The 17,708-nt window shown below is 38.8% G+C and overlaps 1 protein-coding gene across 4 annotated transcripts in view; it reads right to left on the bottom strand.

Annotated features, from left to right (window-relative positions):
* Positions 1-13,744, bottom strand: part of NOVA1 (NOVA alternative splicing regulator 1) — a 154,662-nt gene extending 140,918 nt beyond the window's left edge. For 2 of the 4 annotated variants that reach the window (XM_065636730.1, XM_065636731.1), the window contains exons 1-2: positions 10,852-10,940; positions 3,230-3,306 (exon numbers count right to left, since the gene is read on the bottom strand). Coding sequence is in view for 1 of the 4 variants with exons in the window: in XM_065636729.1 (XP_065492801.1) it covers positions 10,852-10,995; positions 12,833-12,968 (280 nt within the window). In the remaining 3 variants the exon portion in view is untranslated. Of the gene's footprint in view, positions 1-3,229; positions 3,307-10,851; positions 10,996-12,832 lie in introns of those variants that run through there. The other 2 variants (XM_065636729.1, XM_065636732.1) reach the window with 2 other exon arrangements.
* Between the last annotated feature and the right edge of the window lie 3,964 nt (positions 13,745-17,708).

Genomic DNA, 17,708 nt, shown 5'->3' with positions numbered 1-17,708 from the left:
AAACAGCACTTTTCCCTCTAAATTAGCATTGCAATATTACACCTCCTTCTAGACCTCCTGAAGTAGGTCATACTACAAATATGAAATTTATATTAGTTCCTGAAATACTTTTAAGCACACTTGACTTGAATATCAGATAGCCATCATCAGCTTATCTCCACCTCCCAAGTAAGTATACTTTGCAATATGAAAAACTCACGACACAAAAACAGTGATACTAATGAATCCTAATTTACACCAAACCCCCTGCAGGCTTTCTTAGGTTTGTCTTCAGAGAATCTTTGGCAGGAAGAACCATCCAAATTAAGACACCTTCATGCTTACAAGAGTATTACAATCACCTTTTCTCATCACCTAGGTAATAACATTTCACAGAAAAAAAAATCCCTGCATTATCTTAGGAGCCCATTTAACTATATGCATATTTTCAGGAAAAGGTCATTAAATTTCAATTGCAGTTGAAATACCACAACCCTTAGTACATTGTTGTGATCACTTCTGAAAGTCTGTATTGAGAGAAACAGGCACCCAAATCTGAACTGGTCATTCTAGTAAAAAGCCAAGTACTTAAATAAATAATGAAAAAAAAAAAAAAAAAATCAATGATCTTCAGACAGCCAATACAAAACTTCCAATATTTACATGAGACTTCTGTACAAGAGCAAACACACAAAAAAGTTTTGTACAAGATGAAACTTAAAAAGTCCCTGGACTAGCCAACAATGAAAGCTTGGTAGGTCATTTATACACCATATTAACAAGTTATTCCATCAGAAAAGGACAAAAAAGTGAATAAATAATGAGGTTTTTATTTTCCCTCATTCTAAGGATACACATGAGTGTTGGAGAAGGGCAAAATCAAGGCACTTTTCTTATAATTATGGATGCCTAAATTTTGTGCCCTTTTTATGTCTGCACCCTCCAAATCAGTAAGTGCTAACCTAATGAAGTGTGAAGGACAGAAGTGGAACTATTTCTGAACATCAAAAACCACATTCTTTCAAATAGTTATGTGCTATCAAAACCGTGAGCCACTGGAAAAGATAATAAGAAACAAGAGAATGAATAGTTACTAATCAACAAAGTACCATTTAAAAACTGAAATAAAATTAACTAGGTATAAATATATTATTTAATTCAAACACTGACCTTGCTACTACTATTCACTCTATGCCTCTGAGACTAGAATGTTATAAAACATTTGCATAAACTGAGAAGGCTTTGCTTTTAAAAGGTACAAGAAACCAAAAGAAGGACAAATATAGCTGCGCATTTCATGGACCAAGAACTTGCAAGATTAATGCTCTGAATCTAGCAATTACGTGTAGATTTCTATGTACATTTAAAAACACTGTTTTTAACAACCTAACTGACTTAAAAATCTGGCTACCTGAGGAACCATTTGTTTCTTCTAAATACTCATTATTAGGGGAAAGAACTCACAATGAACTCAAGTAAAATGAAGGGCTACTGGCTACACAAGATAAATTCAGTTTTTTTAGAGGCTCTTTCCTGTCCAATCCTAAGAGTTTACCTGCTCATCGCACAAAATTGTCCTATCCTTTTTTCTGGTTATTTGGGACCAATTCATCAGAAAAAAAAAAAAAAATTCATTCATTCAATACATCATGTTGGCACTTAGTAGAACAGCTAGTCATAGATGTAGATCCATACAGAACTTAGAAACTTGTAAAATTAAAAAGTACATATTTTATTTTTGTTAAAAGCAGTGCAAATACTAGATGAGCACTTGGCATTACCAACCTAAACAAAAACTTATATCCCCCCAGAAAAATATTTGTAAAGTTAGTACTTCCAGGTTGGGTTTTTTTGAGCATTTCACTACGCTAGAAATTATATGCTGCTTGAGGAAGAGTAATTTCAACAAAAACTGGCAGACTTAGGTGTGCTACATGGCACAACAAAAGGCTCAGAAGTCAGGACGCGATATAAGGAGGTCCTTGGGAATCCAATTTTTACTTTAGATTGAGAGTCACCAAGTGTTCATCTAATACAGTAAGTAGAAGACATACGAAGAAAGAAGTGTGCACACATGCAAGACAGAAAATAAACCCCATACATGTTCTATGTCTAACAGTTCTTATTGCAACAAATCATATTTACAAAGCTTTAAGGCATCCAGTAGCAGCATTTCATTGCAGACCTTTGAAAATCAGCACATACAGAATGACAGAAGAGCCTCTCTTGTTCCACAGAAGTTTCTTCAAATCCAGGTCAATAAACAGCTAAAAAGACGCCTATTTCCATTTTTTTCTTTTTTTTTTTTTTCTTTTGGTCCTCAGGAAAACTGTTGGTAGACTGTCAGATTACAAAAACCCCAAATATTCTGTAATTTCAGTACAATACTGCTGCCAAAACAGTATCGGCTGCAGCACCTGAATTGCTGCTCCTGCTAGTATTACTATAAACTATGCTACCTACACTCTGGCATTTCCTAACACCAAATTACAGATGAGGACAAAGCGTAAACCTCAGATAAATCAAGCTCCAACTCGGCATATGGCCCAACTGGTCTTTCGTTTTCCTTCCCTCATAGCCATGATATTTAACTGCCCAGCTCCTTGGGAATCCACTCTGATAGAGCTTTAATTCCATAAGCACACTGGATGCTCAAAGCCAACGGAATGGACACATGCCATTTCCTGCTTTTCCAGTGCATGACTTCATATAAATATTTTTTATAATTTATGTTATAAAAAGACTCCACAGTTGTATATTCAGTTAAGTATTGTAATTTTTTATGTACAGTTTGAAAAACAGAGTTTAGAACAAACTAGGAAGATGATAAATCACTGCTGCCTCTGATTATCTGGTTCTCTACACAGAATTTTCTTCCCCATATTGCCAATGAAGAATTTAAAAAGAACTAAAGCCACTACTTGAAAATAAAGCAAAATACATGTACGTATGAATCTTCCAAGAGCTTTGAAGGTGTGCACTATGGTTCTTGATTCAAGCAAACAGGTGCCACTCTATGAAGTGGGGGAAAATAGTACAAATGTGTGAAGCTCTTTATGTGGGAAACTACAAGAGAGTTAAATGGCACTGAGCAAGGCACAAAAAGTACTTTTAAAATAGAAACAAGGGAACATGCAGAGAACCTCAGTATCTAATTTAATTAATGATTGAGAATGCAAAGGCTCCAACTGGTGAAACATTAGCAGCAGCCATGAATTTCACTGTAGTTCTGTATAACAAGTAATCTTACCTGAGTGATTCTCAAAAAAATGTCAACACATCGATTGTATTTTTCATCTGATCCTGTCAATGCTGAGATGACAGGCCCTGCAGGATGCAGTGAGAGATCAATGATGAAAAACAGATGTTTAGGCTTTTCACAATCAAAACCTACAAGACCAGGCAAATGAAAAATTTTGTCTGAAATTCATGCTTCTTTATATCCAAAAAATGCTGACGTTACATAATCACTTCCATATACGTAAGTTGTCAAAGGTGTCTCTTCCTCACTTAGCAGGGATCTGACTCCAGATCATTCATATCATCAACATATAACTTTAAACCTGGTCCCTAATATAGTATTTTTTCAAGTGTTATCTGGTCACATAGCTCGTTATTTACACCAGGTACTTCATACATCAAGGTATGCCCCTTGGCCTTTTATGAAAGAGACTTAATTTTGTCCATCAATTATGCAGAACATTAAACCTTACACAGAATTTACTGCAATTCACAAGTCAAGAAAAGCAATGCACAACAGTACTGCTCATAACTAGCTCAAGCAGGGAGTGACAAATTCATATTCAAAAGTTACAAAGGCATGTTAGCATTGTACTGTTGGGAACTGACTTCCATAAATGTCTTTCCAAATACTGCCTTAAACTGACATTTCCATCAGACCAGTTCAGTACTTGCAAATAAATTTTAATGTTTGGCTATAATCAAGAACAGCAGATTTAATATTAAGTAAACCCCAGTCAGATTCAGCCATAATTATCAAATATGATAAAGTGAAAACAAGTTAATATGGGGGTTTGGGAATTTAGACAGTTATTTTATTACATATTAAAATATTTAATATGTCTATTAAACATAGGGGAAAATTAGAACAGAGTATCCTGACAATTATTTATTTTTAAATTAAAATACAAGCAACGGAGTTAATCCTTATTATGTTATGAATAATCACAAATTGGGATGCAGATACCCCTGAAACCAAAACAAAAATAGATGGAATAGAGCTTGACAAATAATGTAACATTTAAAAGGTCTCTAGGTTAAACTCAGGTTTGATATTTCCTTTGGTGTATGGAAAGACAGAATGGCCCTGAATACCAGGGAGGATGTAAGAAACCTGACGAATTCCCAAGTTGTATTATGCAGTCAGGAAGAAGATGATAATACATCTACAGTAAATTAATAGTCTTACATACGCACACCACACTTATTTATTGCAATTGCCAAATAACAAATTCCAATTTTACACGTTTCCATGTTACTAGAAATCCTTGGAAGAGTCGCAAGACTGAGCTGGCCAGCACAAGCATACCCCGCTACAGAGCATACTGCAGAACACCACAAATTCATACCAGACACAAACAATAAAGCTCTTTGCATTTACAGAAAATTGTATTTGTTGTCAGAATAAACACAAATATTTTTGCGAAGTCCATTATAACGGTGACATTTTGAAAACATGTTTATCAGCTTCATTACTCCACAGATATATTTGATAAACAGGAAAAATGTATTACAGTTTTAGATTGTAGTACATGAAGGATTTTATGCTAGTGTCAAATGAATCCAATTAGAAAACTAAAAGGCCTATCTAGAAACATGACCATCAATAAAAGCCAAAAAAGCAGCCTTTCCATTTCTAGTATGTATTGCGTTTTATACCATGACACTGCAGCCTCTGAGGGTCAGATTAATTAAGATCAACAGCAGCTGCAGAGCAACGTGAGAAGCACACTGCCACGGCTCTCACCAGTCCAGCCCAATTACCTGCAGCATTCTCACACTGGACAACTGACAACTACCACACTCTTCACCAAGTCATTAACTCCCACTGGCCTACTGATAAATGTTAAAAAACAAACTAGCCTCTTTTTAAGATGGACTGCAAAGCTGACTGCACCTGCTGCAGGATGCAACGATGAGAAATATTTGTCAAATCTTTACTGATGCTGCTTAACTTTATGCTAGAGCTGTGTCCAAAGATGGAAATGAGATAGCAATGAAGCACAAGTCCTCCTCCCAAATCCCTCTATGATCTACTTCTAAAAGCCAGCCTGACAAATTCACTAAATCCAAGGTTTTCTCCTCTGGACAAAAAGCTACTGATCACTGATGAAATAAATTCTTTGGTCAACTACTGAGGGCAATATCTAAGTTACTGCAATTAAAGAATGAACAAGATCAAAGAGTATTTGAAAAATGTGTTGCATATTACAGGTTGCACCCATTTTAAAAAAAGTGAGAGCATGTTTCTTTTACTGGACAACAGAGAATAGGAAAACAATTAAGAGAGTCAGACATTCCCTGTTTATATTTTTTAAATATTAGCTCCAAGACCTATGTTCTGTCAAACATCCATTAAAACTGTGACCTATCTGCAAAACACCATCAAAGTATTGTATGGGAATTTTAAAATTTGCGAAAGAAGAAAATTTAAAATTTTCAGTGCATACCAACTTCAGCTATTTCTCTTAGGTCTCAGGATTTTGGTTTTGTTTTGGGTTTTTTTGTTTTTTTCTTTTTTGAGGGGTTTGTTTTGGTCTGGTTTGTTTGTTTTGTTACTGGGGTGGTTTGTTGTTGTTGTTGGTTTTGTTTGTTTTCCTTTGGAACGCATGAGTCCAGAAAATATATATTCTTAATGAATAACTGCATTACAGATATCTCAAATTTATCAAAAAGAAGTACTGTTACTAGAAGCACCTTCATCTACATAAGCTCTCTAATCTACTAAGAATCATTTGATTTTCAATTATATTGAAAACTAGTCAAAAATCAATCACAATAAAAGAGTTGTAAATTATTAAATATGGCATTTCCCTGTGATAATAGCCACCCTCATTTCATTCTTTATTTTGCCAACCAAGTGCACATACTAGTTAGTCTGTATCATTTATTAAAGTTATACTAACCATTCAAAATCCATCACAAGTTGTTTTAAACCTTTCTTATACAAGACGAAGACACTGCATTTTCTTGCAAACCAAAGTCATTTACTATGTCAAAGCTTATGCATTCATTCACATGAATAAGTCTCTACATGCAGAAGAAATCAGAGCAAAATTTCTGCTTAAACTTCCGCTACTTAAACTTACACTCTGTGTGTTGGGGATGTAACAACCTCAAGATCACACCAAGTTACACATTCAGTTTCAGCTTCCTTTTAAATGTAAAATACTAAGGATCTGCTGGCTAACAAGCTAACTTTTTTTTTTTTATTCTGTTCCAGTAACCAGGCAACAGACAACTGTCCAACTGAGAATTATCTCTCTGAACAGCTGGCAATCAACACTTGAGGTTTTTTGGTGGTTTGGTTTGTTGTTGTTGTTTTGGTTTGGTTTTTAATAGTAGAAAGATCAGTGATTACTTCACAAACATCCACAGCTCTAGATTCCACCTCTGAAATCCCTACTCACTATTTAATCACTTCCTCAGTCCTATTACCCAAAAGTAACGCATACAAGTAAATGTTTAGAAATCTATCTGAAAATCTTTGATATATACTTATGAAGTCACTAATTAGCTAATGTTAACAGCAAAACTATCAAGAATAGTGAGATGCATTTATTGATGTATGATAAACCACCGTCTAGGAACCATGACAACAGACAGCTAATAACTAATGCCATTTTCATGTCTAACTCCATTACTCTTTTTTCTCTTCCATAGCAGAAAAAGTCATATTTCACTTCAACATTATTTCAAGCACTGATTTTTAAAAGAGATTTTTTTCACTACTAAACTCTAGTTTATTTTTAACAGTTATAAATTAACATGACAAATCCTTTATTATATAAAGGAAATAATAACAGTGAACCAAGCTTGATATATTATACCTTCCCCATTCCTAACAGTATAATAGGAGTAATGAAGCTAGAAAGTGAACTTATTAATTATAAATTAATTATAAATTCCTGTAAAGTTCTGCTACTTACACATTCAATGTGTTTGAAAGGTTAAGTCAGAATAAGAGGCTTTCCAAAAGGGCACTTGCACAAAGATTAGCTAGACGATAACCCATAATATGTGAATATTTCAAAAAAATCTGGTATTTCAATACAAAACATCTCAAATACATATTACTTAGTAAAAACATAACATAACCACACAACACTCTCTACAAAAGGTGGGGGGGAAACTCTCACCTTTGCATTCTCCAAACATTTAGATCACTACTGATTAGAATTCTGCTATAAAAACAACACAGCTAATCTATTGTTAAAAGCAGTAAAACCTTATCCCCATTTAATTATGTTTTTATTAATCTCTGCTCTTAATATGATCTAATTTCAGTACACATATGACTTCATATTCCAATAAATTGAAAAACACTAACCGAGCTCAAATTCACTCAAGCACCAAGTTCAGACCAGGCAAGATCCTGTTGCAAGATAAACAACATGATGCGATGTAACATAATTTTGTGCGTGTCTGTGCGTACATGTGAGACTGGGGCAGGAGCGCAGAGAGAGAGAGCAAGAGCGCATGAGAGAGGAAGCGAGTATGCGCGCCAACATTTGCAATGGAAAAAAGTACATATGTCCAGAGTAGTTTTCAGTCCAGCGCTCACTATAATTCAGAATAGAGAAACAGATAAGACAACAAGAGCTTAATATGACAGAAATACTGACTCTATTTTATATTATTCAAAATAAAACCATACATTAAAACAGCTTCACAGAACGGCCACTTTCTTTATGAAGTTGACTTCATTAATGTTAAAGTAGTATGGCTGCATGTCTATTTAAATTTTGGACCAGAACCCACAAGGCAATTCACACACTGTACTTCTCTACAGAAAGGATAAGTACCATTTAGTTTAAAAGTAGGGCATATTTTGCCATTTTCATTTCATTTTTACTAATCTAGGGGGACAAGCCCGAACAGAAAAGAATCAGGGATAATCTACGCACAATAACCAAAGTCAAATTGCAGAAGTCCAGACATTTAGAAAAAGTCAGCTGGTAACCTGAAAAGAGAGCAATAAGTTGTGTACTCAGAAAACAAGACCGTAGTGGACAGTAAGGTATTTATATACTGCTTCCTATTTTGTAAACTAAAATGTTCATGAAAAGCTGTTTTTTCCTTCAATTTCTCGTAATTAGAGCTGCCATATAATTCTTCAGCAATTATGTCACCTTTTGATGCACAAAAATAATTCCAACAGTAATCAGTCTGCATACTGAAGTCCTATATCACAGAGGAAAAAAAAAGAACACTATTAGATCATAGGAACTACTCATGACTTCTGTATTACAACCACTTTCCTCCTTTCCAAACAGCAGCTTACTCAGACTGTGCTAAAACTTTACATTCCGTAGCGAAACGTACATTAAACATTTATAGGGACAAATATCAGAGGTACAGACTAAGTAACTTCTATTAGGAAAACAGAATAATTGGTGAAGAAACTTTGTAAAAAAAAAAATAAACCGTATCTTTATATTAGCTATTTCACAAGGTTTGTATTCCCTAATGCTATATGAGCACAAGTCTGGAAGAAACCCAAAAGCCATCAGCTCAGGGAATGTCAGGACCTCCGAAAATTCCATGGGCTGGTGGTCAAACGCAAACAGAAAGACTAACACGAGCGAGCCATGCTGTAATCCCTTTCTCACCCCTGTTCCACACAGGTCTCAGTCACAAACCTCCTTAAGACACTCCTTTTCTATTTGACACAACGTGGCTGAAAATTCAAAGGAGAGTGTATGAAGTCAAACTGGAACTTCATTTGCACCTGTTACGTGGAACTGCTTACGGCTTGCTGCCCTAGTTATTTATATTATTACTACTGATTTTAAGAGAGAAGGTGTTTATGTCACAAACATTTTTACTGGTGTCATTCTAGCTTGCTATTTATTTTTCAAAGGTTCTTCTGCTACTACTGCTGTATCTTTACAATTTGCTACACAAAAAAGTATGTAATTCTGATTTAATCAGAAAACAGAAGAACTATACTAGAGCACAGAACAAAAGATCTAATCTTTGGAGCGTCCTTTCCAAGTGAGTGTAAATAAACTGTAGTAAAATGAAAAGACTTGTAATTTGGTATTTGGAATATTCTTTATAAACACCAATTTTCTGTAACATCCTTGCATATCTGATACCACCTCATGTATAATGCAGAAAATCTATTTCATTTTCATCTATTGACAGCGAATTTAATTTACTATTGCGGTTCTTTACCCATATTATGTTATTAATTCTGCAATCAGGCTCTTTTGAATGCTTTTATTTCTTCCAAGAGTTTTCACAATTCTACATTGATTTTTTTGCACCCTAACATACCTTTCAAAATAAAAGACTATTTTTTTCTAACTTTCTAAAGAAATATTTAAAAAAAAAAACACAAAAAAACCCACCCACACAAGACAACAAGCATCAGTTCATAAGCTGTATCTTTCAACAGGAAAAATCTACATTCATCACTTTAAGCTCTGACATTTAAGTATTATAAAGACATGTACAACAAGTGCATTAATATTTCCACATCAAAAATCATCATTGAAAATAGACCACGATCCCTCTATTAATAAGAAATTATCCATTTCTGCCTGACACTAAAGTTAGAGAATGGGAAAGCTAAATGCTCCAATGTTAGTTTTCTGTTTATATCCACACCAACCGCCCTCACTATTCTGTAGAATTCAATCATCTTGTTAAACTAGATAAAATGCAAAGCAGCTCTTATTTTTCCAAGAGAAAAGAGTAGGTAACAGCTAGTCAACTCAATACTAAATCACCAGTTAATCTTAAAAATACCAAAATCAAAACACCAAAAAAAAGCATTAGATATGTTATTATTTTGCATCACTTTTTTAAAAGTATTCTAGAATAAATTACAGAATGCTAATTTGCTCATCTTTAGGAAAAATCAATTATTTAATCCAAAAGATACAATCTTGTGTATCATTACGTCAGACGATTCCTTCAGAAATCATATAAAGGAGAAATGCTAATTCAAGTATTTATTATTGTTATACACAAATATTAAAAACTTGTTTCTTATGCATAAATACAGTTGACATAAAATACTCCTTTCTTTATTCATCCAAAGTATCTCACTTTTATATGACAGTTTTCATCCAATATCGTGATAAACATAATATAAAGAATATCTAAAGAGAAGCACTTGTCCTCTTTACTTCACTCCAGAGCCAGTGAACAAAGCAGTGAAGCAGAAAGAAGGTACATAATGGATTTAAAGTAAAGGGCCCATTCTTTAAGAGGCGGCCTCTCATTTTTACTCATTCTAGCTTAATTGTCATTACAATGTCTGGAAACTTCAAACGAACAATTATTTTTACACCAGCTGTCAAGTCAGTTCTTTAAAGCTAGATTTATTTTTTTAAAACTAAAAAACAAAGCAATCCAAATACTACTGAAGACAATTTTTGCAGAAACATTGTAAAATCTTTAAACATATTTCAAGCAGTTGGATTACTAGACAGTGCCCAGTCCATGCACCAAGACAGACAGAACATTTATTTTCACTGTTGCACTTTGTAACATAGTTTTTCTGAGAAATAATGTATCCAGCTGCACTGGAAGCTTAGTCGTCAATACATGAAACACACTGACATGTACATACATCCCTTGGGATTTAAAAATAAAGAATTGGCTAATTTTTGCACCTACCTGGGTAAAAATCTTTGGATTTAGACAGCTTGATGGTGGCCCCAGTCTCTTTCTGCAACTGAACAATTGTCTGTCCTCCCTTCCCAATTATAGATCCAGCAGCATAACTAGGTATGAGGACCTTTAGAAAATACTGGCCATCCTCTGAAAAACCGAGATATGCATGGTTAATATAGCTTGCAAACTTTGATTTCTCCTCCCCAGACCCACAAATAAACAAAATGTTACATCTTTACCCATTCAGTAACTCATACAGTTACATCTAACCAGTTGCGTCATTCTACAAGACATGTTTAGACTATGCCTTTGACATTTTGAAATATGTACATTTATTCTGAGCAAATTAAAGAATCCACATAGATTCCTTAATTCCGTAAAACAATAAAATCCAAATTATATTTCAAAGGTGGATTTTTTCCCAATGGTAACCACAGCATGCACAAATGATCGGACCCTTTAAAAAAATAAAGCCCTGCACGAAAACGTGACTAGTGACAACTACAACCTTGCTTGAAAATACAGCAAAAAGAAACGCCAAAACTAAAAAGGAATGAATTGTAAATTCTGATGGGCTATTTGTTTGACATTAGCAAACACATGAGAATAGCAATTAGCTATTGCCTGCATTCTTCTTAAGTGAGCAAAACGACTACTCTGCTACCAAATAACCCACCCAAAATGTGGGGTTTTATTCCAAGCATTTCAGCCACTGCCAAGAAAACAACTCAACACGGTGCGGGTGGAATCACTTGCCTAAGTGATCCTGATGTATTCCTTTAGCACTTCTTAAGCGACAATGATCTCTTTTAAGCTCATTAGTTAAAGGACATTAAGAAGAATTTCTCCCAACTGATCAAAGCCTAAGATACTTATTTTAAATACACTTAAAAGGTGACAGAGACAGACAATGCCAGTCCTCTACCCACCACTAGCGTCAAAGCACACAATCGGAACAGGAAAAAATATATATAATGAATGGAGGGGGGAAAAGATAAAAGGATTTCCAGTCAGATTCAGCAACTGCATAATTGTCTGTGCCCTCACCCCACTGTTAAATCCAGCTACACTAAGTCTAAGGACCTTCTATAACCGGCTCTGAAAAAGTGCAAGACAATAAGGGTACAGTGGTTCTCCAGACTTAGGCTCTCCCCAGTAATTAAGACAACATCCCATTGGCATGGATATCATGGCTTTTATCATGAAAGCTGTTTCACAAAGTTGTTCTTTTTTCACCTAAGCAGGAGGAACGACCCCAGTCCACCTCACTTCTCTTATCCGAGACCACAGGCGTCTCAAGAAGTGCCTATGTACGACAGTCGTGCCCACTCGTATTAACATCGCTGGCTGCACCGTGCACTAACCACAGCCAGACCGCTACTCCTCATATTGGGCAAATAAATTCACCTCTGCCTCGGTGCATTGTTATGACGACTCCAGCGCAAACGGATAGAGGAGATGCTGGTCCCGTTATAACTCATCTCCTCCAGGAAGAGCAGGATGTTAACTAGCGAGTCCCCGCAGCCGAGAGGCGACTCCCCCCTCCACCAGCCAGCCCTCGCCCCCAGCACGGCGAACACACGCCGTGTATGCGCTGACAATGGAAGTGAGGCCAAGGAGGAGGAAAACGCACGGCAAGGCTGAAATTCAACTTGCGACCCAGAGGATGTGGAAGAAGCAAAGTGCGTTTGCCGTCTCCCTCCAGCTGCCATTTATTGTCGCCCATCGTTACACGGGCGAGGGAGATAGCTGGGCTGCAGGAGCCCCTTGTGCTCCCTCCTAGTCTCCGTAGGGTCACTGCTGTGCAGCCCGGCGTGGATATTAAATAAAAAGATTGGTAGATGCTGAAAACCGACGCCATTTTGATGAATGATAACATTAGAGAAATGGGAATGTTTGGGGGGGAAGGGGGGGAGGCAGGCAGGTAGGGAAGCGGAGAGGTGGGTGGGTTGGGCGGGGGGGAGGTGACAGAGAATATACCCACCGCCCGTGTTGGTCCTCTTGGTGCTGCCGGCTTCAGGGGGGGCTTCAAGCGGTCTTTTCCGGGAGTCCGGCGGGTCCAGGTCTATGGGAACCCCGGTGTGGGTCCCGTTCTGCTGGATGGGAGCTGCCGCCATCATGTTTGCTGCTGCTCGGAGGAGAATTGTCTCTTCCCTTCTGTGGTGGGGGGGCAGGGAGGGAAGGGGGGAGGAGGAGGAGGAGGAGGAGGAAGGGGGAGGAGGAGGAGGGGAGGGGGCTCGTCCCGTTCTCTTGTCCTTTTCGAAAATGTAGAGCTAAGCTCGGGATTGTCGAGGATGCTGCGCGCCTTGTTTATCTGGCACCCGGGGGGAGGGAAGGGAAAGGAGGGAGGGAAGCGGGCAGGACTGGGCTGGAGGAGCAGCTGCAGTGCAGTGTCAGGAGGAGATGAGAAGGGAGACAGGGGAACGAGGGGGGCGAGAGAGGGAAGAGAAAGGGGGAGAGGGGAGGAGGGGAAGGAGTGAAAAGAGTAAGACAGGAGGAGGAGAGGACAGAGTGAGTGGGAGAGGAGAGGAGGGGAGAGAGTGAGTGGGAGAGGAGAGGAGGGGAAAGAAAACGAGTGAGACTGAGGCGGCGGGGAGGGAAGGAGGGGGAGAAGGAGGGAGGGAGCGAGCAGTGTAAATGGTGGGCGAGGGAGTGAGTGGGAGATGATTCACGCTGCCTCTGAGCCCCGTTCCGTCCCTGCCTGCCCTCGGCCGCGCCTGGCGCTGCGGCTGGGCTGCCCGCCGCCCTCGGGCTCTCCTGCCCTCCCTCACTGACAGGCTCGCGTGCACGGGGGTGGAGAAGGGGGTTCTGCCCATGCGGGGCCGCTCCGCTCTGGCCCCAGCACCACCACCAGCAACCACCGCTGCCGGGCGCACGAGCGGCCGACCGGCTGCGGGCCGCCACCTTCGGCTACACTGCAGAAACCCAAAAGACAAGCGAGGTTAGAGCCGTGGGAGGGTGTCAGTACAGAAGCGGGGGGGGCGGGAGGGGGCACGACGACGGACAAGCGGGGGGGATGGGGAAAAGTCGGGATAAAAAAAGAAGGGCGGGGCTTTCCGCGAAGACAGGCGGGAGACCCGGCCAATCGGAGCAAAAGAGAGCGAGGTTGGGATTGTAACGTATGGCCAATCACGGGCCGCGAGTGGCTGAGCCGCTGGCGGGGAGGCGAGGGTGGTTTAACCTCTGCGGCGGGGGGTGGGGGGCGGTGACGGCGACGGGGAGGGCGTGTGTGGGGGCCGGCTCCCGCCCCGGGAGGGTCCCCGCCGTGATGCGGCGTCACCTGGGTTACACGCTGCGCCTCATAGGCCCGCAGCTGCGTGGGAGGATGGCTGTGATTGCCCGAGGAGGCGGTGGGTTAGCGGGGACATGTCCTTACTGAGGCTGCCTGCACCACCCCAGCGCGGTGTGCACGGACTCTTCTTCCCGGCCGGCACCGGTGGCGGGCGGGGGGGCAGCGCTGCCGCTCCGCGTCGGGAGCCTCGGACGTGCCAGGCTGCATCGCGGAGGCTTGTAGGAAAAATAATAAAGATATTATTTTTACACTGTGATAGCCGGGCTGTGTGACACAGAGCGGCATTTTTTATGTAAATATTTCGCAGAAAATTGAAAGATGCTTCGCTGCCACGAACGTTATTTCTGCTTACAAATTTCAGGCTGAAGATTAAAACATTGTAAAGTGCAGGGCGGTGGGGTTGGGAGGGCTCGGAGGAATTGTTTGCGTACTATGAAAGCATTTTCACTCGGCTCCTTCCTGTTTAATTGACTCATTGCCTTTGAAAGAATTTCTCAAACCAATATAACTGTAATGGTAGTGGTCAGTACTAGAGCATCAATTCTGTACAAAATTTAGAAATGGGTTTATTACATTAGATCATGCTCCGTTCTAAATTTGTCTTGATATGTATGTGTGCAGAATGGCTGCTGACTTGATTCCTCTTACTATGCTAGCTTAAAACCTGGCTGTTTGTGGCTGAAATCCAATTTCCATTCTGAGCTCCCTGGGAGACCTGGTCTTAGTTTTAGTAATCACTTACCATTAATACTGCCCCAAACAATTTTTAGTACTTAAAATACAGATTTCATGTATAATATATGATACAGCACATCACCTCTACTTATAAATTATAAGCCAGATATGTAATGCACTATAGGATATTAAAACGTAGACACTTTAACATCTAAACAGGCTCCTGTCTGAAAGCATTCACAAATTAAGAACTTGATCCAGCACTGTACATAGGAAACTTTCAATGACTTCGTTGGGAATTGTGTCCCAGGAATGCGATATCTAACCTCCTCACAGGCAAATGAAATAGATGCAGCAAAATCAGTAACAATTTCATAGCATTTATGGTCAGAAAAATTATTGTATGAAGATGGAACTTTCTTACTCATCGTATACCCTTTGTATCTAAGATACTCTGACTCATAATTGCTTAGTTTACTGACTGAAATAAAATTTTAGGCTTCTGTTACCTTGGCAGTTGCTGACACAATTATGGTACAGCAAGCTGGGTACTGGTTCTAGCTCTTCCATTTTCTTTACTAAGTTCCAGTTGAAAAATTTTAATTAGTATTTGAGCCAGAAAGAGTACAGCATGACTTTGAAATCTCAGGTCCAGTTTGCAGGGTCATCAGTCCTAACAGGCCTCTTTTTATTTGTAAACTAAGCAAATGACTTACAGAAAATTTTGAAGAAAAAAAAAAAAGACAATGTTTGAGTGAAGCCATCTTGAGTCAATTTCCACAGTGGAACTGGATAAATTATAACACTGGTCCCTTTATCTCACTGAATGTGTAGTATTAATCTGTGGTAACACTGAATCAAACAATTCTCTTGTTTTAAGACCACATCTGTTTTACTGTGCCCCTCGCACCAATTTTAATTATGTGGCAGATCTGATTGGATTCAGCACCTGCAAGTCTTCCCTTTGGGAGCTCCAATTAGCTTATAAGACATATACTTGATTGCATTCTTTAAACAAAAGTATTGTTTCATCCTAACAACAGAAGCGTAAAATAAAAAAGGAGTTTAACATGATAAGCAGTGTGTATGTTGTCTGTGTATCTATCTTCCACAAGCTTAGAGGAAAAAGTGGTAATCCTGAAACCTAATTTCCTCAGACTCAGCAGATGTCTGTCCTGCATTATTCTGTTTCTTTACCAACAGCTGTTTCACAAGTGCATCCCCTTGTCTCTACAGAATGCCTTTTGTTTAATAATTTCCCAATATGTTGCCTCCCAGTCCCATTAAGACAAGCGTTTTCAACTTTTCTGGTACCTATAAGTAGGTTTTTTATAGTTTAACAGGCAGGCCCGTCTTTGAAGAATTTAGCTAAAACCGTATAACTGGTCTGTTAGCTAGTTTCTTAGTAGCAGTTCTACTTAACTAAGAAAATAGCTGCATATAACAAACATTTCAACAACTAGTGTCTTAATATTAATAAAAGATATGCTTCAGAATATGTTCATTTTTCCTTATTTCACTGCTTGGAGCACTGATAATTGAGCTCTAGGGGGTCATATCGCATAAAGTGCAGCCCTCTAGTGGTAGAGGTCATGGGGATTTTAAAGCAAGCTGTGTTTTTGTCATGGGTGGGGGGCAATGAAATAGGTTTTAGCAAAATGCGAGCAACCTGGGACATTGCCCTGCAGGATATCAGCCTCCTGCATTGTTCATGGACTGAAGCACAAGGGAAAATAGTTGTGGAGACCTATAGTACTGTCTTATTCCCACTCTGTCATGTATTCTATGGAGAATGGACCAATGGAAAACCAAAAAGTCTGTATCAGCAGAGTGTTCCACTTTTTTCCAAATCTGTAGCCTGTTGCTCACCTTTCCTTTTTCAGTCAGCTCTAGACTGGCATGTCTAACCAGAGGTGGTTCAAGTTGTGGGATCTAGATTCCCTTCCTGTTTCTTTCAGTCACGTCCTACCAGCTAATGTATTCTATCACTTCACTAAGAGTTAGTTCAGTGATAGCATGGAATACAAATACAATTTGCCAGCCTTTTTTCTAAATACAGTTTTAGCTGGTGGAGGTGTGGATGGTAGCATTCAAACTAATCTCTCCCACAGACATTAGAGCTGTGGTTAGAAATGAAAGGGATTAGGAAGAGGCATAAAATGAAGCAATTAAGTATATGTTTTAACAAATAGAAATCTGCAGAATAACTGAGATAAAGTTCTAGTAAACATCAGCTAATCTGATAAAGTCCACTTTGTGGAAAAAGACTCAGCCTCCTGTTTCCTGTAGAGGTGATGGATATTTCCCTGGCTAGGAGAATGAACAGTTTGCTTTTCCCCTTATGGGAAATAGAGCAGAGCTAAATAATCATTAGATGAAAAACAATACCTCTTAAACATCCTGGCTAGGTTAAAGGGAACAGAAGTAGTCTTTGTGATGCTGCTACTATTGGTAGTTTTTCATTACTGAATGACTGCTGTGATTCCTGGTAAACTTTGGCTCCACTAAAATTACAATTAGTGATGAACTCAGAAGTCCCTTTCAAGCCTTTAGCTTCCTCCTGTTTATGAAACTTTTTTCCTCCAATAATCTATCAAAATATTACTATTATTGATTGAATTATACAACTGATGCTTGTTTAAATACTGCAGAAGTTGTTCACCAGTAAAAAAAATTAAGTTTCAGTGGAACTTCTCCATGATTACAGCAATATTAATCTTAGGAAAATCAAACCCAGGATTTAGAAGAATAAGCTAAACACGTCTTAGGCAGAAAGTGACTTAGAGTCATAGAATCATTACCCTCAAAATCATCAAGTCCAACCATTAACCTAAGTCTGCCCCTAAACCATGTCCCTAAGAACCTCATCTATACATCTTTTAAACACCTCCAG

This window comes from Caloenas nicobarica, chromosome 5 (genome assembly GCF_036013445.1).
Source record: "Caloenas nicobarica isolate bCalNic1 chromosome 5, bCalNic1.hap1, whole genome shotgun sequence".
Taxonomy (NCBI): Eukaryota; Metazoa; Chordata; class Aves; order Columbiformes; family Columbidae; genus Caloenas; species Caloenas nicobarica.
Note: the sequence above shows the minus strand (reverse complement) of the source record. Positions and strands in the feature narration are given on the sequence as shown.